Consider the following 26,953-nt stretch of genomic DNA (forward strand, 5'->3'; position numbering starts at 1 on the left):
AGCAGAGGAGGTGTTAGTAAGTTGTACCTTTTATTCCACAAAATCTGCTGTCTTTATAATACTAAGTAAATATACCATAAATTAAGGAATCCTTTGTAAATTTGGTTCATGGATGTCACAGTTGATTAACTACAGAGAAGTGTGCTTTCAAGTTGTGGCTGATTTTTTTTTTTTTTGGTAACAATATATTTTTAGGCTTTTTTATATAAATATAGCCAATGCAGAGTTCTGTCAAATCAAGAGTATTAGTTTGATTTTTTGGAAATCTCTAAAATAATTTTTTTTTGTTGTTTTAGTTATTGTAACAGGAAGAAGTGCTTTAAATATTTTTTGTGAAACAAGGTTACACTGGAACATCTGTCAGGTCTAATGGGCTCTAATCCAGAGGATCAGACCAGAGCAGCCTAATCCTCTCTGGGATGACTATACCAGTAAATTATCCTGAAGAAGGGCTTTATTTCTGTAATACGTTTTGCTTTGCACTGACTGTAGGCCTGACCCTTTTAAGTCTACAGTAAATGCAGAATAGCTTACTGCAATAAAAGGAGCTCACATTTATTGTAAAGTAAGAATATTCACACTAGTAATCACCATGGAATAGATAATGTATTATAATTTCACCTTCTTCCCTTTTTTTTTTTTGTCTAGCTGACCTTTCTGCAGATAGTAAAGTGTGAGCCTGAAGTGCACTCCATAAAAATATCCCCATGGCTGATGCATCCAGTGAGCTCTCCAAAGTTATCTGTGTAAAGAGTTCAGCACTCCTGTAGTATTCTTTCTTTCTCTCTCTCTCTCTTGTAATGGGAGCACAAAGTCCAGTCTGGTTTGTGACATCCCCTCTGTGAATTAAGGCTGCTTTTAATCCAATTTATCAGATGTTTGCAGTAGCATAGGCTTAAGGCTTTGGAGGATGGAGGAGATGGATTTAGAGAAACAAAGCTAGCTGATAGATGGGATCACTTATTAGAGATCTATCATATAAATTATGAAAAATAGCTACAGTGAATTATAGCTCTAGGCTTTCAGATAATAAGCCTTTCAGGAAAAAAATAATGAAACTAAGTGACACTCAGTTCTGGGTTTTATTACCAGGCTAAATCATAATTCAAAATTCTTTTAAAACTTCCAGGACAGTTTGCAAATCTTGATGAAAATGAAACTAAGCTTGATAATATTCAACCAGTTTAAGTGAATTTTTTGGCTGCTACTTTACTCCAGCAATATTTCTGTCCAGTAAGTTTCCAGGTTGTTTCTGTCTGCAGTCCATTGCCTCCTGCTGCTCTCAAGGTCCAGGGACTGTAATTTGTTACTGTCAGTTTTTGGGCAGTTATCCCTCATCAATATGGAAGGGGACAGGGAAAGTCTCCTCTGCCAAGGCAGCATTCCTTGCAAAATCGACAGGAACAGCCTGGCAGGCAAAAAACCAGCAGCCTCTGTTCTCCTGTTTCTAGCCTCTGCCTGATGCCTCAGGTTTTAGCTTTTATATTTTTCAGCTTCTGTGCTGCTTTTGTGTCTGGGTCTGGGCTTCATATTAGGGGATGGTGAGCTCCCTTCACAGAGCAGGGAGACAAAACAATTCCTTCTCTAGCTGGGGACCAAGGACAAATGATCCAAATCTCAGGCCCAAGAGCATAAATATGGACTGAAGAGAGGAAAAACAAGTGGGATGGGACTTCACAAGCTAAAGCTGTAATTGGACAATTAGCTCCAATGAGCAAATGGAGCAGAACTTATAAAAGTGAGAGACCCTGTGACCAGTTGTCCATTTTGTGACCCTTTTGGTTCATCTTGGGTGCAGCCCTGGCTGGGCTCTTGTGCTGCCCAAGGTGCATCCATGGAGGCCTTGTAATAAATCCCCACTTTATTTAACTCCATCTAGCCTCTGTTCTAGGTCAGCCTCCTCAAGGCATCATGCCCACCCTTGAAACCAGACTTTCCCCACTCCCAGTGACTCTGGGGTTTGCTCACTGCCAGCAGCAGCAGGAGCAGTGGACTCAGTCCCAACCTGGCCCAGGGAATCCCACAGTGACAGAGAATCTCCTGAACACCATCTTTTAAGGGTGTTCCTAAGGGGGTCTTTGTGTGTGTGCGTGTGAAATACAAATAGTCTGAAGTCTTGAGCTTTGTCTTGCTGCCCCTGGAGAAATGGGAAATTTAAAACTGGACGAAGTTTAGTAGCTGCATAGGAACATCTGCCAGCAAAATATTATACAGCAGCAAAGGATGTGGATGATAAAAGTGTTAGTTTAGTGCTGCATCATGATTTTAAAAAATCTGAATGGGAGAGGGTAGAAAACAGAGGCTAAGAATGGATTATGCATGGCGTTTGTGTGTAGCATGTTCTTGGATCTTTTGGAGACTATGGAAAGAATAAGCAGAGGTGATGAAGTGTAAGGAATTCATGAATAAAGCAGAACTAAGTCGTTCAGGGAGCAATACCTGAGAGAAGATGTGCTAGGGGTACATGTACTTAACAATGACCCAGTCAAAGGGAATAAAAGGCAAGTGTTGATGACCTTTTCCAATATGCAACAGCTGAAACCAGCAGAATGCAGGTGCAAAGCAAAGGGAGTGATGCTGAGAGTCACTTTCCTTGGCTGTACAGATCAAAATATTGCACAGGTTTAAAAGGTTGAGCCAGTACAGGCATTCATGTGTTCCCAAGGTCAGGTACTTGTGGTTCTTGTCATTTAAAAGTCCCTTCTCCACGCATGATTGAGCCTCATTATTGTGTTCCACTCCATCTACTTGCATTTAATTTAGGTGTGTTGCCATTCTTCACTTACCTTTGAAGCTTTGATGTACTATTGTAATGTAAATTTAACCCTGTGCCCAAAAAAAACCCAGCTGAAGGAATTTAGTGATAGAAACCCCAAGATCCTTTGCAGTAAAGTTTTCCATGGGGTTGCACTACCCCTGCCTCATTAAAATGCATTGCCATGCCAAATGTAATTGCAGTCAGGTTAGGTTGTGCTATGAAAAAAATATATTGTTTCAAAAATGGTGCTTTAAGCCAAGGACACCACCAGTGAAGTTACATAACTTTATTCAAGGTATTTCACAACGTTAGTAAGTCTTAGAAAAGCTTGCTTGAGCGTTAATCAACAGCATGGTGTAAGATCTTGATGAAAAATGATTGTTCAATTCACTGTTCTTGCCTTAGGATCCATCACATTGACTCTCCTCATATATATATATGATGTTTTGTAGTATTCTAGAGTTATGAAAATTCCCTCAAATTCAGATTTTTCTTTTTCATGTTTTAAGAAAACCCAAATAAGGCGTCCTCCCTTTGTAGACTGCAAGAATTACTTTTAAAGTCTTTCAAGGGAGTGTATCTCCTTAGGGTCTTCGTGGGATTTCCACTGCTTTCCATACATAGCATCCTGGTAATACCTGAAGTGGTTTAAAACCTGTAGTTTTTGCTAGTAGATACCAAGAGCTAAGTACAGAGTTTGCAGGTGAAATTTCCATAGTGCATAAATGTATTTTCAAGTGAGTAAAGTATTGCTATTTCTTGAAATAAAATGCTAACTCAGTTTGGATTGAAATGGAACAGATTTTGTTAAACACCACTGTAGAAAAGTGTTAGGAATGTGTGAATTTGTCATGTGTCAGCCAATATTCAAAACACCACTCTGAAGTGACTTGTGCAATTCTATTAATGGACAAAATTTTGGTGAGGGAGTACTTCAGTTTGGGTATGAATCAACAGTGTTTGCTGGCAGTCCAATCATGCTGAATTATAGTTAAAGTGCTACTTTAAATAATAAGTACTTTCTGGATATAATTTTAATTTTATGACTACTGTTCCTCTCTCTTGAGAATAAACAGCATTGTTATAAAAATATTCTAATCTGATAAACATAAATTTTCCATTTCCAAGTCCCCAAAATATATTGGAAGTATATGAGTCGTCAGCTGTGAAAACTGCAACCAAATACAGTCTTTTTTCCCCAAATTAACTCAGTTTTGGATATTCTGATTACAATATTACAAGGTGTAGATGTTACAATATCTACCTGAACCAAAGAATTCACAGTGAAGAAACATTGAGAAACAAATCCGAGGGGGTTATTTTGTTAAACAGTATTTGACATGTTTGGGATTTTTACTGAGATTCTATCCCAGACAGAGTTGTCAGAAGCAGGAGCCATGGCACTGAGGTTATACATGCTCAGTGTTCAGCTGGTATTACACTAATCTGACATGACAGACCATTTCCATGCTCTTTCACAGCAGGCCCCATTACCACCAATGCATTTAGGGAATTAAAAAGCCTTGTATGCAATTTTCTCATAAATGATGAGCAGAGTTGTATGTTATGCATTGGCTGATGTATGGTAAACAGAGCTGTGTGTGTCCTGACATGGGATGGCAAACACAAAGGGATGAAAATATTAATTACATCTCAGCTGTGAAAGTGTTCCTCATGTTTCCTATGTACAGGCATTCAAGAAGGACATAGTAGTTTTTTTTAAAATTTTGTTGGGTTTCTTCTATTATTTTTGTTTTAGTAAACAAACTTTTTTGTAAAAGCCTTGTAACTAAATTATTGCCATTTGTATCTTCATGCTTATTGTGCTTGGGTATATTACTGAGGAGCGAGGCTTGGATCCAAATGAACTTGAAAATAGCCTTCAGCATGATAAATATTTGTATTTAAATAGAACCCAGGGAAATCCTTCAGGCCTCTGACAGAGCCCTGAAGGGGAGCTGGCAACTCTATGGCAAACTGAAGTGTGCAAATGTTCATCCTCACAGCAGATCCAGTAAATATGTGCAGTGTAACACAGCAAATATGGGAAGGCTTTTAGTTACAGAGGTGTGCAAATGTTTACAAATACGATTAACTGCAGAGCACAAAATCCATTCGCAGCATCAAAGGCAAAACTAAAATTACTTTTTCCTGCCCCCCCCTCCAGGATTATGCTGAAAAGAAAAACACGATAGCAAAAGCTCTGGAAGATCTGAAAGCCAACTTCTACTGTGAACTCTGTGACAAGCAGTACTACAAACACCAGGAGTTTGACAATCACATCAACTCTTATGATCATGCTCACAAACAGGTAAGAGAAATCTGCTCACTGCTACTTCAGCTTCAGATGGAATAATGGAATAAGATGTCCTTCATACAATCTGCAATTGTCCTCAATTGCAGATTCTGGAAAGCAAAACTCGCTGTTTTCTCAGAAACAAATCTTACCATGGAGATTTTACAGTCAAAAAATTCTGAGGTGGGAAGAAAGAGAAATTTGAGCAGTTTAATATTGAAGAGGAGCAGGGAATGGTGAATAATAATGCATAATATGATGAAAAATGTGAATGTATAATTTTCTTCTTACCATTTTAATTTTTCACATAAATGCTGTGGTATATTTCAGATGTGACTTACTGGGAAACATTTGTTGCAACAGATGTGCATAAGAAATTTGGGTAAACTTTTTTTTGGTGCAATACAGTTCTGAAATGGGCTATGATTTTATTTCAATGCACTGTATTAAAACAAAGTGTGTCAATGAAGGGTTTCTGTGTGTTAGCTTTAAAGCATCAGTGTTTAGGTTTCTATCACCATACTGTATCACTTTACCTCCCAGCTCTGTGTCTTTCTTTGGTGAGATGAAAGCAGTGCTTCCACAGAATGACAGAGGCAATGCATCCCAGGGCAACATTCTGATCTGCAGAGGGGTTAAATCTATTTAATTCAAAAGGAAAGACAATGCAGCTTGACTCCCCTGAAGTGATATGTAATGATAGTGTAAAGATATGTGATAACTGTACAGAAAATTCCTACATAGGCCACTCAGCTGGTAATTATTCTGTACCTTTTCTATTTGTTGTTTTTTTTGAATCTGGTGAAATCATGTGGTTGTGTATCTGGATTGATTGCTTTTATTCTAATTGAATCTCCCTTTTTCCTGTTATTCTGCTCAGGGTGAACATAGATAAGCTACTACATGTTTTATATCTGTATTATATAGAATAATGATTTGCTTTTCTTTAGCACCAGTCCTTGAAACTTCTTTCTCTCTCTCTCACTGGTGTTTTTATTTAGCCCATGATTTACATTACCAATGTGAGTGTTAGGTTTAGTTTGGAGAACTGTGAAGATGTGGACCTCAGCAGCAACAGCAATCTGTGAGAAGCTGGAGGGAAAGATGCATATATTGCATAAGAAATTAGCAGGTAGCTTCATTGCATCCTGCAGCTTTTTATTGTGAGTTTTAGTTAAAGTACAGCTGGAACTGATGCTTCAGGTGTTATATTCACACAGCAGCAGGTCATTGATGGATGGCAGAAAAGAGAAGTTATGGGCAGTCTTCCCCACTTGACCTCACTTAGGATTTATTTTTATTAATTTTTTTAGTGCTGTGGAGCACTTTGAAATAATGAGAACCTGCAGGCTGCAGTCCTTGTTCCTCTATTCAGTATTGATGAAAAATTGATTTTGAAGCTGAGGTCAGGTGTGAGATTGAACAGGAAATTTTTTTCCAGTGTTTCACATGGTAATTCTTGTTTTCTCATGGCTTTGGGCAGGAGAGGGTGGGCACTGCACCAGCCTCTGGTGGAGCATGGCAAATCCTGCCTCTCCACCTTTTCTGCAGGGGGGTCTGTGAGTCTGTGTTTGCATGTGGCTCTGTGGATATGTTTGGTGAAACACAGGAAGCCATCCTCTTCCTCTGTTCAACATTCCCTAGTCTAATCTTCCTGCTAGGAAATTAAAAAAAAAAGTTGCAGTTTTCAAGTAGAAAAAATTGTGTGGAGGCTTGTTTGGCCAAAGTAAAAGTTTTCACTAATGTTACTGGCAAATAAAACCGTTGATTCTTGAGATAAAATGTTGAGTTGAATTCTCCCGGAATATCTTTTTTTGTGGTGGCTTCTATTAGTGCTATGAAAAAAAAATCATTCCTCTTTCCATATTTTAGATATAAAAGCATATGCTGCAGCACAGGCTCCCTCTGATTAGCTCTGTTTTCAAGAACTTCCCACCAAATGCTTTTTTTGGGCAGTTTTAATAAGCTTGCTGGAGACATGTGCAGGTGCTACTACTGTTCAATGCTCTGATTTTGTCCTGAGACTGCCTCCACCAATGGCTGAAGTTTTCCAGCAGTTCAGCAGAGGTGAGAGGAGCTAGAAATCTGCCTTTGGATTCTGCTTCATATTTCTTTTCTTTTTCTCTTCTATCACACCTTTCTGCAATAGTGGACAGGTAAGGGAAGCACTTTAGTACAAAGAGTTTCCCACTACCCCAGGGCAGTTGTGCAGCCACTTTGGTTTCAGTGATCCCAGCACCCAAAAGTGGTTTCTATGAGATCAAATGGATGAAAGCTCTGCCTAAACCTGAGCTCACCCCAGCTTTTCTGAAAAGCCATATTTAATCCTAATTGTGCAGTCTGTTATCACACTATCTAAGCCATGGGAGGGTTTGGCAGAGAAAATGTTCCTAACAGCTCCTGTACCTTAATTCTGTTGTAGAAGATTTTCTTTCCATCCAGTCAGATGTTGCTAGCACACAAAATTTACAGGATTTAAACCAGAAGATTCATTATGTGGGTTTCCTCCATTGGCTGGGAGGCCCTGTGCTGTCAGGGGCTGGTTGTGTTTTGATTTGTTGTGTCTCAACAGCTTCTGAACACCCACTTTGAGATAGCATGAGCACCTTCTGAGCAATCCAGAAAGAAAGCACAGGACTAGGGCAAAGGCAATTTTATTTCCTAGGACCTGAAGGAGTTTAGTGTCTCAAGAGACCCACTGCCTCTGTTAGTGCTTCCCTGTCCTTAGCTTTTACAGTATTGTTTGGAGAGCATATCTGTAGCCTTTGTGAAATACTCCAGGAGCAGCAAGTTGCAAGCAGCCAGTGGTAATAGAGAAAAATGAACTCTCTGCTTTGCTCTGAAGGCTTAGACAAAGAAAAAACACCCCTAACAAAGTAAAATGGTGGTGTCTCTAAAAGCAGCAATGTTCTGAGCTCAGTACAGAGAGATGAGTAACTAAGGCAGAACTGCTATTATTCACTATAGTAATGAGGGAATTGCTATTTGATGGTTAAACCCACAGAATGTGGGACTTGAGACCCATGCCAGGGCTTTAGACATATGTATGACTCTGTTCAGCATCCCCTTCATCTCTGGGAGGAGCTCTGAAGTGCTGAAAACCCCTGCACTGAGACAGGGAGGGTTTGACAAATGCAGCCAAGCATTAAACTCTGAGGCTCTGAGCGACCTCCCTGTCCCAGCTGCTTGGGCTTGGTGACCTGTGCTGCCCTGGGCAAGAAATCTGGACCACACAGCTCAGTCCCCTGTGCCAGCCATTCCTCCAGAGGCTTTTGGCCCTACAGGAACAAAGAGGGTTTGAAAGTCTCCATCCCAGAACTTGTGATTAATCACCCAATACCCCACAGCAGCACGCTCGAGCTTGGTGTTCTTTGCCCTCCCAGGAGGACTCCTGCAAATACCAAACAACAACAGTAACAGCAAAAGCTGTGATGGAAAATAAATAGCCCTAATGTATTTGCATCTACAGATGAAAATACAATCAATTAAGTAAATTATAAGCAGGAGTTTTTCCCCACAGAACCTTAGGTCATTTCTCAAACTGTTTCTCTCTGGGTGAAAATGATCACTGTGCTCTACAAATGTATTTAAAATTGTACAGAGGGAATAATGCACAAATTATGCAGGAAGACTAAATTAGTAGTTGTCCCCTTTCCCTATTCCAGACACAGATTTCTCCTGTCCACATTTTTCTCCTCTCCTTACGTCTTTGCGCGTTTTTTGACATCAGGGCCAAATAAGCTGGTGATATTCTCAACTGTGAATAGAGATTATCAATCCCTAGTCAGTCAAAAGTCCAAACTTGAATAATTTTCATGTGTTTGAATAAATATTTTGTGGAATATGGGTGGAGAACAAGAAGTTTGGAAGTGGAAAGGTGTGATTAAACATAACAATAATATAACCCCCATCCTTTTACTAAGTCTGTACCTCCTATGAGTTACAAGGCATGCAAGGTATAAATTAAAAGCAATATAGCACATTTGGGATGCCACTATTCCCAGCCAAGATAATTGGATGTTAGCATTTGTTTTGAGCCTGCAATTTGAAAACAAAGCAAGGAATCCTTGTAGTCATCATTACAGCTCTTTTTAAAAGCTCTCATTGCAGAGTTATTCCCTCTGAAAGAGAACATCCCCATCTCTTCTCCTTGGCTGGCACCTGCAGAGGGTGCACTGCAGTGCATCTGCAGCTCCTGGCACAGCCCAAGTGTCTGTGTCTGTTTGCAGGGGAATGGCCAAGCTCTGGGAGAGTGATGCAGGGATGGAAATGAACTCCTCGCTCAGAGCCAGCAGTTTTTATTTGATGCTGTGTTTTTTCAGGCCTGCTTTGTGCAGGTTAGCTTCCCCTGGGGCTTTTGGAATTGGACTGAGCCAGAGGCAACGTGTTGTATGCAATTTTTGAAATGTGGAAATAACAATTCTCAGAAAACCCCGTTGTCTTCTAGAGCAGTATGCCCAGTATGCTTTGATCTAGTACAGGATAAAAACTGAAGAGCTTCAAGAATTTTCTGCAGATTTGCTTCATGAGCAAAAAGAAAAAGCCATGTGCTGTGTGTCAGATTTCAGGCTAATGTTTACTAATAAGAGATTTCCTGAAAAAATTCTGCTGCCCTTGGATCAGGGAAGTGCCTTGTATGACTGAGGGGTGGCTGCATTTCTGCAGGGACACTGAGGAAGGGCAGCAGGATGCAGGGGCAGTCCCAGAGAGCATGACCTTGGCAGGGAGGCGCTTGCAGTGCCATTTTATTTCATTCCTGGCAAGTGAAAATAATAATTTGCAATGCATTTGGATATTTATCTTTCTATTTTTCTTTTCTTTGAGGCTAGGTGACTTAATATTTTTAATATAGCAGAGTCGGGCTTTTTGCAGCAGAATTTTCTGGAATGAAGAAATTTTATATTCCTTGCCTTACTTTATCATGTTGCTCATGTTAGAGAGCTACATCTTGGTGTGTCCTTGTGGGCAAGCACTCCTAACTACCCAAGCACAGAAGAAATTCAAACTTTTTGTGCTCTAATCGATCCTGTGTAGTCCTTTCTTACTGTTACTGCTTTCCCAGAATGTAACTTGGCATGTCTCCCTATATTTCTTTTTTTTCCCCCTCAGGAGAACATACTCATCTTTGTAGCCTTTTTAAATATTAAGGGAACACAAACAAATGTTCAGCTGTGCATTCATATACGTAGATGTTTTTGTAATGCACATGCAACCATGAAATGAGCCCCTCCTCTCCCTCATATACTCTGCTCCATCACTCTATTGGTTTGATTTTTCTTTTTTTTTTTTCATTAAGATGGATCTTTAGTGGCTGGATTGGTGGTTCTTTGGGTTGTTTTTTTTTTTAAGTTGTAAGCACTTGTGCTGGCATTAATGCTAATAATGGTCACCACCAGGTCTATTAATTGTAGCACTGCTGGGAGCACTGGAGCTGAGCTTTGTCACAGGCTTGATGCTGCCTTTTCCAGCTCCTTTAAATAATGAAAACAAACAAAAAGCCTTCTGCTGTTACTGTGAAGGGAAAGGCAGAAGTGCCAACGTGACAGGAGCCCTCTGGGCCATGAGGAGGGAGGCAGACTGAGGATCCCACTCCTCTGGGATGTGGGATGTGTCCAGAGCACACAGTGGGACTCTTTATTCCACTTTACAGAATGCATTTTAAAATTAAATAGATAAGTTCTGTTCTTTATTAATATTTCAGTATATTTAGAGTGAAACTTCACACACTCTTTCCTGGATAAAAGACAAAAAAAATTTTTTTTTTATTTTACCTATAAAATTTAATCCCAGCACTTGGCTTCTTGAAGGCTATCAGTGTAACAGAGTAGTTAGGCATTCTTGACCCCCAAACTTGTACTGATGGGTTAGATGAGGATAGTCTTGAGTAAAGTATTAATCCAGCAAAATCCAGTTTTGTTGCCAATGAGTGTTCTGTTTTCTCATTACCAAAAAAAAAAAAAAAGATATATCACGATGCCCCTGCCACAGTAATTACAACAGAAAAGATACTGTGTAACTTTTTCTGTTTTCGTGTTTGGGAAATTCGATTCTGTAATAATGTTTGGTTAACTAATTGACTTATATTTTTTTTCTGAAGAAGCGTTTTTAGAGCAAACACAAATGCAGCAGAGAAGTAGATACCCCATCTGTGCCACTAACAGCCTGCAAACAGAATATTAACCCCATGCACTGACACTACTGATTCCATCAGGAGCCTGTTTTTTACTCCAGGGGGAGCCTTAGCCTGTGGCAAAATAAGAAACTTAGTATTTATCCTCAGTTCTTTATTTTTTTTTCTGGTTTTGAATTATTGCAGCCTTCTCATTTCTGTCCTTTTCAATATCCAGATCAGCCTGATAACCCAATAAATCACTAACATTAAATTTCCATGCAAAAAAAATTACAGTTTTTTTTTTTTTTTCAGCTGCACTTTGCTCATTTATTTTCCAAATCTAGATTGTCACTTCAGTGAGGGGAAAAAAATTACAGCACCAATGCAAAGCAGGAGGGAGGGACAGGAAGAAACATTTTTTTCTCCATACATCCTGCGTGTTCCTTTTCCTGGCACATGTTTGTACTGCTGTGGGGTTCATTCTTTTATTTCAAACTCTATATTAATATATATTTCAGTCCAACTTGGTCTTTTTAAATCAGTTCATGAAAATTTCTTCATGCAAGTTAGCAGAATTTGGGGTTAATTTTTAAACTTTGCTTTACCATATCAGGATCTATCAGGTTTCTGCTGTTTGGCCAGCACTATTGCAAAATAAAGTACTTTTTTTCTGTTCATCATGTAAGAAAAGAATGGACAGAATAATTAGGACTTGAAGACAGGAAAAAAACCAGTTTTTTAGTTCATGATTTGGAGGCATCATGCATATTGTAATGCGTCTTTTGACATACAGTGTTTTGATGGGGAGAAATGATTAAAAACTTGTACAAGCATGGAGATCAGATGATGGTTTACCTATCACTCACTTAGCTGTATCAGGCAATAGATCAGCTAAGCAATTACCTACAAGAAAAACACTGCTTTTTATTTCCCTTTATGCTTTAACAGAGTCAGTCTTCCACAGTTAATTAAACTTCAGTATGGCTGCAAAATTCAAACCAATCAGCAGAATACCTTTAATGCAGTTTTCAGAAATTCTAGATGCAGTTCCACTGCTGTCCTGAAAGTAATCAAGCAGATAGTAGATTAACTGTAAGTAATGAATAATATGAAAAGCATTTTGTTACTCCATGGTTTTGAGCTGTTAAGTGATCAAAAATAAAGGGAAGGAAAAGCTAATACATATCTAGTAGTATATTAAATTCTGACCCCTCAAGGTGAACAATTTCTTACAAGATGATCTAATTTGCTAAAACAATTAAGTGGTGTATGTCAGTGATCATGCCTGATCCTGCAAAAGCCACCTTGTACTTTCCTATTTAAGAGTTTCAGGTTATTTTTTTTGCCCTCTGGGAGCTCTGCCAGTATTCCACTTCATGCCCTGCAGTTCGTGCATGCTGGTTTCCATGTGAGAGCTCATTCTTCTTTGGGAAGAACTGAGCAACCTTTCCAGCACAGACCACAGTCATTCTTAGGGCAACTACTGCAGTCTTTGCTGATGCTTGCAAAATCAGCCCTCCATTCAGCTCAAAAAAAAAAGCCTGTTCTTTTTTTAGTGGTAGCTCTGACCTGTTGATGAAACTGAGCGTTGCAATCAGAGCTGCCTTTTGTGAGGAGATGTGCCAAGGCAAACAAACTGCATGGGAGTGGCAGAGCTCTTGCCACCAGCCATGACCCTGCTGCTGCAGCTCCAGGGGTGAGCTCCTCGTGGTCCTCTGCAGGAAAGGCTCTGAGCCTTGGACAGGCAGCAGCCCAATTACTAATAAATGCCTAATTACTACAAACAGTCATGTCTTCAAGTTCCTGAGCCACTCTAGCGTTGTTCAGTGGAGGCTAAAATAGGAACTCTGAGTTTTCTTCTCTTCTTCCCCATGCAGTCAATGGCTGCAGAGCCTCTGCTGTTGGCTCTTGCTTCACTTTTGATTTTCAATTAGTGCTACAGCTCTACAGGGAGGGTCTGAGTGGCTTCTGAATTTCATCTTTCCCCACCCTCACGCTGCAAAAGAATGAAATAAGAAAGCCTAAACAAGGTGAGCATTTGAAGGGACAGGTGAGGTGTGTCTGTTTTGTCCCCTGCTGGCAGACAGGCAGTAGCCGTGGTTGGAGAGCATTTCAAGAGGCAATGAAAAGGAAAGGTAAAAATGTAGCCCTGCCTTGTCCTGTTTGTGTTTTGGATTGGCTGAGGCTTTTCCTTCATCTCATGGATACCATACCCTTTTTCCAGACATACCTCCTGGTTCTCTCTGTGTTTTCTCCCAGCCTTGTTCTTGACAAGCATCCTTGTGACAAACCTGAATGCTTATGTAAAGGACTTGTCAGTTTTTTCTTCCAAAGTCTCCCTGTATGGCAGAGGAGTGGTTCAGCATCACAGGATTTAAAGTGTGGGTGTCTTTTGGTTGAATGTTTTTAAAAATAAAAATAAAAAAAAATTAAGGCATTCAATCTGCAGAAGACCATATAAATACAAGCACTGCATGCCTTCCTCTTGCAGAAATCCTTCTTTCCTTGAATTGTCTGTTCCAACAGTAGGTTGCATCTTTTTTTTTAAATTAGAACTGGCAAGAGACCCATGGTATACTGTAATATAAATTATAAATCGCATTAATTCAAGTTCATTCATGATTAATGCAACTACTTTTAAATGTCTGGCTTCTCTGATAGCACTTACTGCTGCTGTCTTGGTGTGCAGTCCTGATACACATAATGATAACAAGGGAGGACACAAGTAAGCCCTCACCTTCCCTCTTCCAGCCCTGAAATTCAACCAAATTGAAAACAATTATGTAATGAAAAACCTCAAACTTTTTAAATGCCGATTTTTTAATTTTTTATTTTAAACTATTTTTTAAATTTATTTTTAAAATACTGTTAAGTACTTGCTTGCACTGTCATCTGTATGCCACATCTGGTACAGGATCTCATTGTGCTACATGATTTATAACTACAGAGCAACATATCTGCTTCTTACAAATTGTTTGTAATGAGAGCTGGGGAAAAAAGCAAGAGGTTGGATGGCAGAGAAGGGTTACAGCAGTACTGGAGGTTAGGGATCATAATTGCAGACTTTCTTAACACTCACAAAGGGGACAATATAGAAAAAAAGTAAAAAAAGGGAATGAAGCATTAAAATGGTGCTTAGCAAAGTCACCCTTAGTTTTCTCTGTCTTTGCTAACTAAGCCTCAAGCTATCAGGAGTGGTTCTCTTTCTTCTGTTCTGTGAGGCTGAGCCTGCTGCCACCTCTCCTTCTCTCTCATCTCCCTTTGCAGTGCCACTTCTCAGCCCCAGCAGGAGACTTTTCTTCTGTGCCATTTCAAGACTCATTTCTTGCTTAATGAATCCTTCTTTTTCCCTTTGTTTAGATGAGAGTACAACACATGCTGCTGATGCAGTTTACTTCTTTCTCCTCCCTCCTTTATGCCCACAGTTTTGCATTTCTAAGGAACACCCAATTAGTACACTTTGCTTGGCACCGGCCTAATATATAGGGTTGGTTACAAATTATGGATTGTATAATGAGAAACACATTAAAAACATCATCTAAGGTAAATTTTATAGTGTGGGTGAGAGCTTTATGTGCTCACTGAATGAGAACTTGTTTGAGTCCCAGCCTGTCTCGCATCTGCTTTGCCTGCAAGGCTGACACCTCAGCTCTGAGTTACTCCTTTGTGACCAGCACCTGCAAGTGGCCAGACCCAGGATAACTGAGTTCACCTGGGATCTCAAAGAGAACAAAAAAAAAAAAGCAAGTCTCTGAGGGGCAGTCTCAGAGAAATCACTGGGGGATTAATAGCTAAAAGAAGTACTCTACAGGGAATATTTAAAGGAGATTTTTTGTGCTCGGATGCTTAAAAGTAGGTCAGGCCAGAAGCAGATGTCCATCCATCCCATGCCAAAATTCCTTCAAGGAATATGTTGTGTATCTGAGACTATTTTAGGATCCTTTTACTTTTTTCCTAAACTAAATAAAAAAGATCAAAATAAGAGTGAGGAGGAGTGAATGTCCAAGCCAAGCTTTCATTACAATGAGCACTAGGATTTGTAGTGCTGGAAGCTGGGCAGCCTTAAAATGGCTTAGGATGATGATGTGGGGGTTTATTTGACTTAAATAATGCTAGATAATGTCTTAAATGACAGCCAGTCTTTTCCCAATGACTCTGCAGGTGGCAGATTTTCTTTCCAAGCACTGCTCAGGTATCTTGCTTTGCCTCTGCTCACCTGCCTGGCTGTGAACAAAGGGAAGCCAGGGTAGCTAATGACTCATCTCTGCCTCCATTAACAGGAGGATCAACGAGGCAAAAATAGTGTTGTATCATTTTCCTGAAGCAGGAGAGAAAATAGTGTGTATTAAAAAAGTGCTGGGTCTGAAAGGTTCTTATTGCCTCAGCGTAAGACAGGTGTAAAAATCCATGTGTGTGTGTGTGTCCCTGTTGGAGAGCAGCTTCACTGGCTGCTGATGGAGTGCTGGGGATCCCCTGCTCCACAGGAGCTGCTGTGCCTTCCCATATGGGTGGGCACACAGAGGATGGGCTCCTTTGCAGACCCCTCCAGCTCCATCTGACCTGGAGATACTTGGCCTGTTCTTTATTGGTAACAAGGCAACAGAGAATTACATGGTTCAAGCAGTGTTTCCTCTTTTCTTGGTCCACTGCAGAGGGTGAGCAATGCTGCAGGTGAAGCAAAGCCAGTTCTTGTTCTGATTTTTAAATTTTTTAGATTTTTTTTTTTTTAGTTTTTTAAGTGGAAGTAAAGCAAAGCAGAAGCAATTTCCGAGCTCAGTTGACTCTTGGGGTGAGCCCCCCACAGCAGGTGACTGGCTGTGCATGCTGTGCCAGGTCTGGATTTGATGGGGAGCTGGAGCAAGGGGAACAAGGACAGCTGGGGAGGGGGCAGAGCCCTGGGTAGGTGCCTATCACTCCCTGGATTTTGTGTGGCTGGAGGATGTAAGGAAGTGGGATGGAATCCCCTGCTGAGCTCTTCGTGCTCTCTTTCACTCCTGTGCAGCTTGGAAAAATAATAAATAAATAAATAAACCCCACCAAGCTCATAATAAAAAAATCTTGAAATATTAGTCACTTCTGGGAGCACAGATGATTTCTGTGGAGTAAAGTGCCTGGTATACTGCTAAGGAAAATATTTTCCTGCACATTTGTAACTGCTGTCATTGACAGTAAAATTGCTTGAAATATGAAATAATGGTAGTGTGTTGCCTACCATGACAGGAACTGTAAGAGGTTTTGACCTTTAGTAGGCTTTAATGGGTGCTCTACAGAGGAACTGAGGCTTCCATTTATTAACTTGTAATTGTCCAAAATAAAATCTGCTTTCTCCCCGTCTAGTAGATTGAAGCCTAGGGTATGTTAATTGTGCTGGCTCTTCTCCAGGCCTGACACCTTGACAGCTCTTGTCAGCTTTTAAAAGTTATTCCCTTATGAAAACTATCCTAGTTATTCTCCCATAATGGCCTTGCCACTCATCTCTTCTATGTTTTTTAATTCTGACATCAAAGTTTGCACTTAGCGCTGACCCCCTGACAGGAGAGTGTTCTCTAATGATGAGCAGTAGGTCAGTGCTCCCTGTTCTGGAGGAATGCAAAAAAAAAATTAAATCCAGCACTTGGCTTAGCAAGTGTACACCTGGGACTCTTGCTTTACTGAGGCTCAGGTATTTGCTCTTCATTAAAGAAATGAGGTTGTACAGTAAACTGATTTATTAGCTGTACCACCCAGTGCTCTAATCTCATCAAATCTCACACTGTGCAGGACTAGAGCATCTCATAATTTCTAAAAAAAGGCTGCTAATTAACATTTATGTGCTCCAGGACATGGTGGTGCTGAGACTGGTGGCACATTTTCCTTGCAGCTGGCACTGGAGCAATATAATTGTGCTGATGGAGTTGCTGCCTTGGAGATACAAACCCGAGACCTTGACCACCACGGTAATTGCAGTTCCCAGGCTGCTTGCAGAGGAGGGAGGGCTGTAGCTCCAGCTGTGCACTGGCCAAAATCCAGGCAGGTACTTAGATCATCTTACATGAATCCCCCCTGCAGCTTCAGCTGCTGACAGTGGCTTTTTCTCTTCCCATCCTCTGTGTTTGGTGTAATTGGTGTGCGCTGTCAGAGAGCTGCCCCTGCCTGGGCCCAGGGCACTTGTGTTCCATTGCTAGTGCAGTGTGCTCTTCAGCCCTGGTGCCTGGACAAGAGTAAAACCCCCCACTGCAACACTACAGAATTGATTGTTATTGGAATTGGTAAGGAAAAAATACCACTGTCTGTGTCTGAGTCCTTGAGCCACCAGAAATCACTGGGTTGTGCATTTGGGTTACATGTCAGCAGATGAACAGCACTAATCAGATCACATTGAAGAGAGAATACAAGTTAAAGGCAATGCTTTTCCTTCCACTTGCTAAAAGTGTAGTAGCAGAATATTTTTTGGGACAATCTGATGTGTTTTGATGGTGGGTTTTGTTCTTCTGATGACTTCTCTAACATGCTCTAGAATCAGAATTTTTTTCCCCATGCCATGGAAAATGGTGAAGTTACAATAATGTGGGGATCACACAGTAACTAAGAGAGGCCAATAAACTATTGCTCTTCAGTACCTTGACTGTGTTAAGAGGGTGTAATTAATAATTTAACTATATTTAGGATCCTCAAGAGTGAAAGGCAAAACTATGAAAACCCTTAGTAATTAGAGTTCACTTTTCATATTCTCCTTGAGCTGAGCCTGCAAAACCAAGCTGCCAACTCTGGCTTCCCAAATTGCCAGGACCAGAAACACGAGTTCTTAGAAACACCAGTTCTGCCAGGACCAGAAGCACCAGTTCTTAGAAAATATGACTTTTACCCCAGGTTCTCCCATTACTTTCAGTATTAAGGTTGAGAAATGAAAGACTTGTCCATCGCAAACCCAATTCAGAGGGCCATTGTGACAGATCAGAAATAGCTGAGGAGCTGCACAAGAGAGGAAGGATCAACTATTTTACATGTGAATGGATATAAAAAGTATCATGACTGAGTCTTTATTGAATGTTACATCCTATTTGCTGGTGGAGGACAGAGCCATTAGGCTCTTCTGTAATGTGTCACTGGCTGGAGAATTCTTCCAGGGTGGAAATGGAAGAGGCAGTGGCACTGAGCAGGAATCAGGTCACAGATTGCAGATGTGCACAGGGCACCAGCTGGTGTCTTGGAGGTCAGCAGGAATTCCAGCAGGATGATTTATTGTTGGTGATACTGCCCCAGGCAGAGCAGGGAGTTTGCAGCATCAGAGTGATGTGTCCCCCCTGTAGGCCCACGAGATTTGTTCCACAACACATTTTGAAAGAAGGCAGCGAGTCACAGCTCTGCTAATGCATCTGCTTGCAAGGGCGTGAGGCTGCTGCCTGGGACTGGATCAGACTCCTGCTTGCCTGCTGGAAAGCCCCAGCTCTGGTTTCAGGAGGGAGAGCTGCTGGGGACTCCCACTGCTGCAGTGTGTGTGTGAGTTTGATGAATAGACTCACCTGGTGCTGCTGTCAGGTGCAGCTGAGTGTGTGTGCTGTCTCAGGGAAGGCTCTGAACCTCTGGTGGGGAGCCAAAGATCCAAATTTAAATTTTCGGGGAATTTGTTCTTGCACTTCACCTTCTTTACTGATTGAATGAAAGCTTGTGGATTTAACACTGCTAAATACTGATATTTTAATGCAAGAGGTATTTTAAATTATGCAAAAATAACCTAAGCAGTCCTTGTCTTTTATATCTACACAAAATATGTTTTTTCTTCACAAAGGAAATTTTTACCCAGAATCTGATTATCCTTCTTAAATTTTAGAGGGGAAACAAGTGCTGAGACCTCAGGGGAAGGTGTAGGTTCAAGGCATAACTCCATTCAATTTATGCAGCAAAGTGTTATACATTAATAAGTCTCAGTGATAAAAGAAAACACTACAGAACTTTAACCAACTTATTAAAACTAAGTAGCTATTACTTTAGTTCCATCTGCACTGATTTTCCTGCCAGTTATTTCCTTTAATACAAATTTGGGCAGTGGGATCAAGAATTGAGCTTTAGATGTCTGCCAGCAGCTCGCCTGGGGACCTGCTTCCTCAAAATTTGGGAAGCTCCTACCAATTCCAGGTGCAGGTTTTGCTGCACAAACCAGGCTCTGGTGCTGCTTTTGCAGAATGGTGAAATGGGAAGTGACCCTGAAAAAAAGAAATATTTGGAGTGATGAAACTGAGCTGTTGTCCTGCCTTATTCTGGGAGTGATCTATGGCTTTGCTGATCTCTGTGCCTGTGTTAAGGCAGGACAATGTGAAAAGGGCCAGGGGGTTGCAGCCCATCCTTAGTCTCAAATCAGACTTAAATTCTGCTGAATTGTGCTTTTTGCTGTAACTGGAAGGCATTTTAATGTGTTTATATTTGTGTTAGAGCTAGTCTATAAGTTCTGATCGGGAGCTGTCTAAGCTTTGTAACTTGATGAATTCCCTGAGCCTTTCTGAGTCTCTCTGTGACTGTGTAGTGGTATCCTGCACGAGCAGGCAAGAAACAGTTTTGGGGGATGACATTTTGATGAATGGATTCGAGACTTTCATGAAGGATGAGTCAATTTGATGGCATTGAGAGAGAGAGAATTCCAACAATAAATCCAAAATGTGTGGAGAGAAAAGTGTGCTGTCTTTGTAAAGCTTTCCTAAGCATCATCTGTGGCAATTTTGCAAAAAAAGGGAGAGTATGTGGAAGAAGAAAACAAGTGTCTTCCTGTTTTTTGGTTGGTTTTTTTCCCCTATCTCAGCCCAGAGGCACTGCAGCATTTTGATGAAAATCTTGAAGCAGGAATGTGGCAATGTTAAGGCAGAAGTAAAAATTTGAGCCCAGCCTGCTTTTAAGGGATGTTGTGAAGACTGGGAACAGGTATCTAAAATATCTACATTTCCATGGGAGATTACCTGTGGAGAAAACAACCAAAGTTTTGGTAGGATAGAAAGAAATGTCATGATTTGCCTCTGTATTTCTATAGCTATTTGTAGGAAAAGTACATAAAGAAATTTTAACCCAAATTTGTGAAAAGGTTTTCCTCTGCTCTTCACTAAAAATGCCCATAAGACTTTCAAGAAAGAAAAAGATTGTGCAGATGACAAAAATAAAAATACAATTACTTTGGTGAATCAGGAAGGAAAATAGGGAGGTCACTCACAGTGTGCTCCTGCTAAATTAAAGACCAGCAAAGACACCTGTTTCAATTCAATAGTGTAAATCTTGTGCAAAAGCAGAGAATCTGGGTCTGTAAATACTTATTAACTGTGGAGTGCTCTAGCAGTGCTTGTGTGGTGCTCCTTGAGGATGGTGAGAGGTTTGTTTGCAGGGCTGGGAGTTCTTACAGTAAGATTCTTGCTTTTTCTTTCCTTGTCTTTGCAGGAAGAGAGGGCAAGGGTTTCACAGCTCTCATCGGTGGTTCTTAGTTGCTGAGTACTTTGTTTCTTTGAGTTTGCTGCAGGGAAAGAGAGGGAGGCACTTTTTAAACTTTTGTAAACATACAGTTACATTGACCTTGAGATGATAAAGCTTCTGCTCTTATTTTCCATTTTCTGTGGCAATGCTTTATCCAGAAATACCTTCACATGGAGTATAAACATTTTAAATCTGTCTTCTGCTGAGATATACAGAAGGTCCACCTAGTTAATTGCCCCTGTTATTTATGTGCCAGATAGATGGCTTTTTATGGGCTATTTTTTCTTCTTTTCATCAAACCTTGAGCTTGTGGCAGTTCAGAGTTCAGTGCTGTAGGTAGTGCCCTGTGCTGTCTTGCTTGCAAATTGGAGCCTGTCTCATGCAAGTGGATGGATTTCTATCCTTGCTGTCATTGTTGCAAAGAGAAGGAGCAACAGGTTCATGTCAGTTTTCCCTAGGAATTGCTTTCTGCCGTTAGGACTGAGATTTGGGCGCATTTCCGTTCGGTAATGAGCTTTACGTTATTAGTTAATTATTGTTTTTCTTAATTTCCTGGTGATTCTTAATCAAGGGCAAATTATCTCCTGATAGGTTCATATCTGACTGAGGTAGAGAAATATTGCAATGAATTCCTTCTGGGTTGTGTTGAAACAGAAAGCTGGACCTGCTGTAGCCATCAGCAGCTCTGCCCTGTGCTCCTCAAGGCTGGGAGGTTTTACCCAGCCAAAAACCTCCTGCACTTATGGGGGCGAAAGAAACACACCCAGCATGCAGAGCCAGGAATTTGTTAGTTTACCTTGAACAAAAGTCCTAACAGGAAGAATTATTATTAGGCCAATTATGATCATACAGGCACTTAGAGTCCAGATCATCTAATTATAAGGGCTCATTGCTGATAATGATACAGATATAATAAGCTCTCTAGTGTCTGATTCCTTTCTGGTGTTAATGGTCCTCCTGAAGAAGAAAAGGGAGGTGTCATTGCAAGTTGTCAGCAATGTGAGTTCTTCATGTGGGGGAGTGTGGTGTTGGTCCCCTCTGTGCCAGGAAAAAGGTGAAGTTAATGTTGATGGTTTCTCTCTCCTCACTCAGGTCTATTTGGGGATATTTTTATGTATTTACTAGCACAAATACATGCTCCACTTAGTTGCTATTTATCCAGTGCTTCATGATAATTGCCAAAAAGTCAAATTTGCTATATATAATAATTTTTACTTATGCTGGAGGCTTTTTCCCCAGAATCCCAGATTGGGTGAGGTTGGAAAGGACCACAGTGGGTCCATCTGGTCCAACCTCCTTGCCCAAGCAGGGTCATCCCAGACCACGTGGCACAGGTCTGGAATATCTACAGTGAGGGAGACTCCACAGCCCCTCTGGGAATTCTGCTCAGTGCTTGGTCACTGCACAGGACAGAAGTTCTTCCTCACGTTCAGGTGGAGCTCTGTGTGCATCACTGGGTGCCCACTCCTCTTGTCCTGTTGCTGGGCGCCGCGGAGCAGAGCCTGGTCCATCCTCTCACACATGCCTGCAGGCACTGGCAGGCAGGGATATGAGGCTCCTCCTCACCTCCTCTAAAGGCTGAGCAGTCCCAGCCCCCTCAGCCTTACCTCAGGAGAGATGCTCCAGTCCCTTCATCATCTCTGTCACCCTCCACTGGACCTGCCCCAGGAGCTCCATGTCTGTCTTGTCTGAGGAGCCCAGAGATGGACAGAGCACTCTGCATGTGGCCTCACCATGGCTTCATTTCCTTTTTATCCCTGAAATCACTTTTACCCATGTTTTAAAGTTGCATTCCTGTAGCAAGCAGCAATGTAGCATTAGTGAGTTGTTTATAGCTCTGGGACCCTGCTGCCATCCCATTCCTTCCACATTCAAGGCCCCTGCTGTGAACTTGTGCTGGTCCTTTTGGGAGTCTCTGTCACAGTCTGTTACAGCCCTGGTTTCCCACAGCAGCCTCCAAGCTGTGCTTTACTGATAATTAAAGGAGCACTTTATTAACATAGCATGGTGGTGCACACATCCCTGCTCTGCAGTTGCTAACATTTCACTCTGCAGAAGAACTGGGGCAGTAAAAGATACACATAAATACAGACTTGCTGGCCCAACATCTTTTTTTTTAATTTTTTTTTTTCATGGTAATGTCAGTGGTGTTTTTACAGAGTTACTTTGCAACACACTTCATGTGCATCACTGAAACTGCAAACATATATCAAATCCTGACATGCCTTTCCTTGCAAGATGCAGCCTTTATATTTAAGATTCTTCTGTAATCTGGTGTTTCCCTCCAAGGGCTCTGTGTGTATAGTATTACAGGTCGGCTTAAGGATAACTAAGATTTTGTCTGTGCCACTTTGCTGTGGCTGAGATGTGTCAAAATTAGCAAAGGCTCATTCTTGTCTCAGTTTCCATTGGTCAGATTTATGTTCTTTGAGGAAGCTTGTCATGGTCCTGGGATAATGGTGGCAAGGACCAGATCCTGCTGCTGAGGAGCAATTTGTGAGCAGAGGTTTCAAATGGCTCAGTGATCCAGCATAAAACTGGTATGAGAAAGGGATTGTGATTTAGCTCTGACATAAAGAACTAAAATAAAGAGCTCACTTTGGGGGAACTCATGTGTCTCCTTCAGCCCATCAGTTATTAGTGTATCCTTCAAAGGTTATGGGAAATAACCTTTAGAAGACCTAACTGTAAATATTAATCCCTCATTTTTTTGGTCACTGTGCACCTTGTGGAGATTGGAAAGATTTAAGGTTTGGTGGGTTCATTTCAGTCTCTGTGGCAGACTTTCCTAAAATGCCAGTGACCAAAGAGGCTGAAACTAGAAAACACAGACTGAAAATGTCTGCTATCAATTTTTAATTTGCTTGTAGAAAGGGTATTGTGTCCTCCTGCAGCCAGGAATGGAGTAAGAGTCAGGATAGCAGCAGGATCCTACAGAGAATTTCAGTGCTGCAGACACAGTGGGCACAGAGGAAAGCTGATAAATGCCAGTGGACACTGGAAGGTGCTGGAGGGCACTGCAGTGAAGAGCTGTTGGATGGGGTCTCAAAGAACTCAGAGGTGCCAAGTACATTATTCATGCAGAAAACAGCAGAGTGGTCTCCAAAATGAGCAAAAAGCAGCTTTAACAGCTGAGCCATCCAATCTCGTGTGCTGATGGGAGTATCCATTTTGTAACCTAATCCCACTGCAGAGCCATTCTAAAGGGAAATCCAATTTTCCCTCTCCAAAGAGGTGTAGAGGTGACCTTCCTCTGAGAGGACTTCTTGGTGAAGAAGTGGCTGCTCCTGTGAAATGGTTGATGGAATATGAATGCTGATCAGACAGGGATTTTTTCCATTAGCTCAGAGCTCTCTGGATAGACTTGAGAAGAAATGTTGTGGAGCTGTCAGTATTTATGCATAGAAAATTGTAACTGGCCAGAAAAAAAAACCCCACAAATCATTATTTCTCATTCAGTGACTGGTGCCCACCTGAAAATATCAGGAAGCAGTGGCTCCTTAAATCAATATTTTGGTTGCAGTAAAGTCAAATTAGAAAATATTGCATATGCAATGCTCAGAAAGTTCATTCTGGATGCATAAACTTTGCTGCTGGCGTGAAAGGAATAGTGGTGGATCATTTTACCAGATCATTGGGATGGTGGGGCCAGGGAATGGCACCTGATGTCTGAGATGGTCCATGCTGGTTTGTCTCTGCAGAGCTGAAGAGGAAGAGGAGCAGTGGCTGCTCAGGGCACCCCACACTTGCAGCCACCTGGGGAGAGCTGGAGTTCAGCCCTTTTCTCTAACAGTGCTAGGAATAAACATTTCTTGTCAGAACTTACAACATTGCATGTGGTTTTAGTTTGGTTTTTTTAAATTAGAACCCTAAATGGCAGGAGAAGGGGAGGTAACTGGGAAGTGACCCTTGTAGAAATGATGTGTACCAATCTTGTATTTAATCTTTGTGACTAAGGAAGCTTTCTTAAGTGTTGCTGGAAACTTTCATGGTGAATTTCAAACCTCTTCTCCCCATGAGCTCAGCAGGAGTTTGCCCATTGACTTCAAAAGAAGTATAATCAGGCCTAGAATTATTAAAATAAATACTTTTAAACTACAGACTCTGTAACCAGTTTCCAGATGTAGAAAGCCTGTGTCAGCTTCATGCTCTTTTCATTATCTGGTAAAATTATTTTGATAGGTGAGATGCTAATTCTGTACTTCTGTGTTGTTTCCTTCGTGTGTCCTTAATATTTATGGAATATTCAGCTGATTTCTGCTGAAGCTAACAAAAAAATACCCTGCAGCTTGCAGTAAGCCCAGGCTGTTGTTACACACGTGGTTAGGAGCTATCACAGTGAAATATTCAGTGTGCAAGGCTCAGCAGTTCTGCAGGCTTCAAACAATGTTTTTGCACAATGGCAACACTGCAGCCATTAAGTCAACTTCAGAAAAGCGCAGTTATCTTAAAACAAAGGCAACAGAGGTGTTAATTTATGCTTCATAACCTGTTATTTGTCACAGTGCTATCTGCATCCTGCAGCAGGAGATGCTGGAGAGGAGCAGAAATGCACAGGCACCAGAAGGGTGTCAAACCAAGGGAGGCTTCTTGTGCTGGGAAGAGCATTAATCATCCCATAACGAAGTATGTGTTTGTTCCTGGCAGATAATTTGAGAAAGAAAAGAAAACGAGCTAAGAAATTTCTTTTCCCTTCTATTGCTCCCTTGTACATCTTTTGCAGTTACACAATCAAGGGTAATTAGTGAGATATTCATCAAGGATAACTAGCTTTCATGTATCTTACAGGTGCAACTGTGAAAAATATTTAATGTTCTGATTTTCCTCATAATTCTGAAGCAGTAATGTTTTCATTAGGTTTTGCTTTTCATTTTAAGCTCAACAGTAATTTATTTTTTTCCCCCGTAAAGTTAGGTAGGAAAATCTAACTTGAGACGCCCTACAAGATGCTTCAACACAAGTGTGTAGTCTCAAAAACTAATTATGTTTCATGAAAAATTAATTTCAGTCTTTATATTAGTAAATTAGAAAGGATCAATATGAGTTTTGAGTTGTATAACATAATACTTGTATTTTTTATATATTGGTAGGTTTTAAATGGAAGAGCTGTCTCAACAGTTCTCTTTTGCAGACTGCACAACAAAGTGTACTACTGTGTATCCTACAAGTGTGCTCATGAGAAACTTAGAGTAGTTTGATAAGATTTGCATCACATCAATTCATTTCAAGTCAGTGAAAAATCTTGTGAGTCATGAGGAATCTCATTTTCTCATCAGGCCCATGATGGATGAGTAAAGCAATACCAACCTTCCTTCCCTCTGAATTCATCCCCACTTCCTTCCCAGTCTGGGATGATGCTCATGACATATTTTTGCTAGAAAAAGAGCAGTTTCACATCTACTAAATCAACCTTTTCAGGAATATTATGGGCTCCAAGGACTTGCTGTTTTTAAATCCTGCATATAACCATGAGTGTGTTAGATTTCTTCTAATATTAAAAGACCATCAGGAGGGAATGGCTGCAATCTGTGGTAGAAATACAAGGGGAAAAGGATTATTCACAGCCTGTATGTTATTTGTTGTCATCTGGAGGGCTTATCATCTCATCATTTACAATGTGCCTCTGTTGCAAAGTTGTGGGCTTCTTGGTATTTAGGAAAAGTTTCAAATTTTGCAGCTCAACCTGAGATGCAAACAGCCATAGCCAGGGGCGGGCAGAAGCAGCTCCTAACTTGGAACAAACTGAAAGTCATTACTAAGCAAGCAGTAGATTAATTTTATTTTTTAAAGGCCTCTTAGATGCAAAGTGAGTGGCCAGTGTGATCCATACACTGACAATGTGAGGAGGTGGCTCCTGCACAGAAATCCTCCAAATGGTGTTTGGGAGGAGTGGAGACGAGGTCAGGTAAATGGGGCTTTCCATGGTCAACTCTGGAATTTCTGCAGGGCTGGAGATGCCCCAGCCCCTCGTGGTGGCATCTCCTGGTGCCACCTCCCCTGGCAGGAAGCTTTCCCTTACTGTTATCAGCAGCTCCCCATAGAGAGCTGTTAAAAACACCCCCTTGTTCCCTGTCTCTTTCAGGAACCCATCACAGCAATTAATTCCATGGTGGCAGCATGAAAAAGAAGGGAGAAAGCCTATTAATGTCTTCCTTAGCTCACTTCTTCTTTTTAATTTCTCCTTTCTGTGGAAATAACGTGCCTTGTGTAGGGAAGGTCTGCACCACTAGCAGGGTAAATTCTTTGGGTATTATAGTATTGTTTTCTAGGAGCTTTAATTTTTTCCTCTAATCTTTACAAAAGGAGAATTTATTTATAATAATAGTAATAATAATAATGATAATATGAAATATATTGG

General features: G+C 40.9%; 1 protein-coding gene across 1 annotated transcript in view; it reads left to right on the top strand.

Moving 5' to 3' along the window:
- ZNF804A (zinc finger protein 804A) overlaps positions 1–26,953 on the top strand; it is a 147,776-nt gene that overhangs the window by 105,660 nt on the left and 15,163 nt on the right. Inside the window, exon 2 of the mRNA XM_071434441.1 lies at positions 4,926–5,069. Coding sequence (XP_071290542.1) covers positions 4,926–5,069 — 144 coding nt within the window. The remainder of the gene's footprint in view (positions 1–4,925; positions 5,070–26,953) is intronic.

Source organism: Agelaius tricolor, unplaced genomic scaffold (assembly GCF_023055355.1).
Source record: "Agelaius tricolor isolate 1412-34295 unplaced genomic scaffold, bAgeTri1.0.p SCAF_10, whole genome shotgun sequence".
Classification (NCBI taxonomy): domain Eukaryota; kingdom Metazoa; phylum Chordata; class Aves; order Passeriformes; family Icteridae; genus Agelaius; species Agelaius tricolor.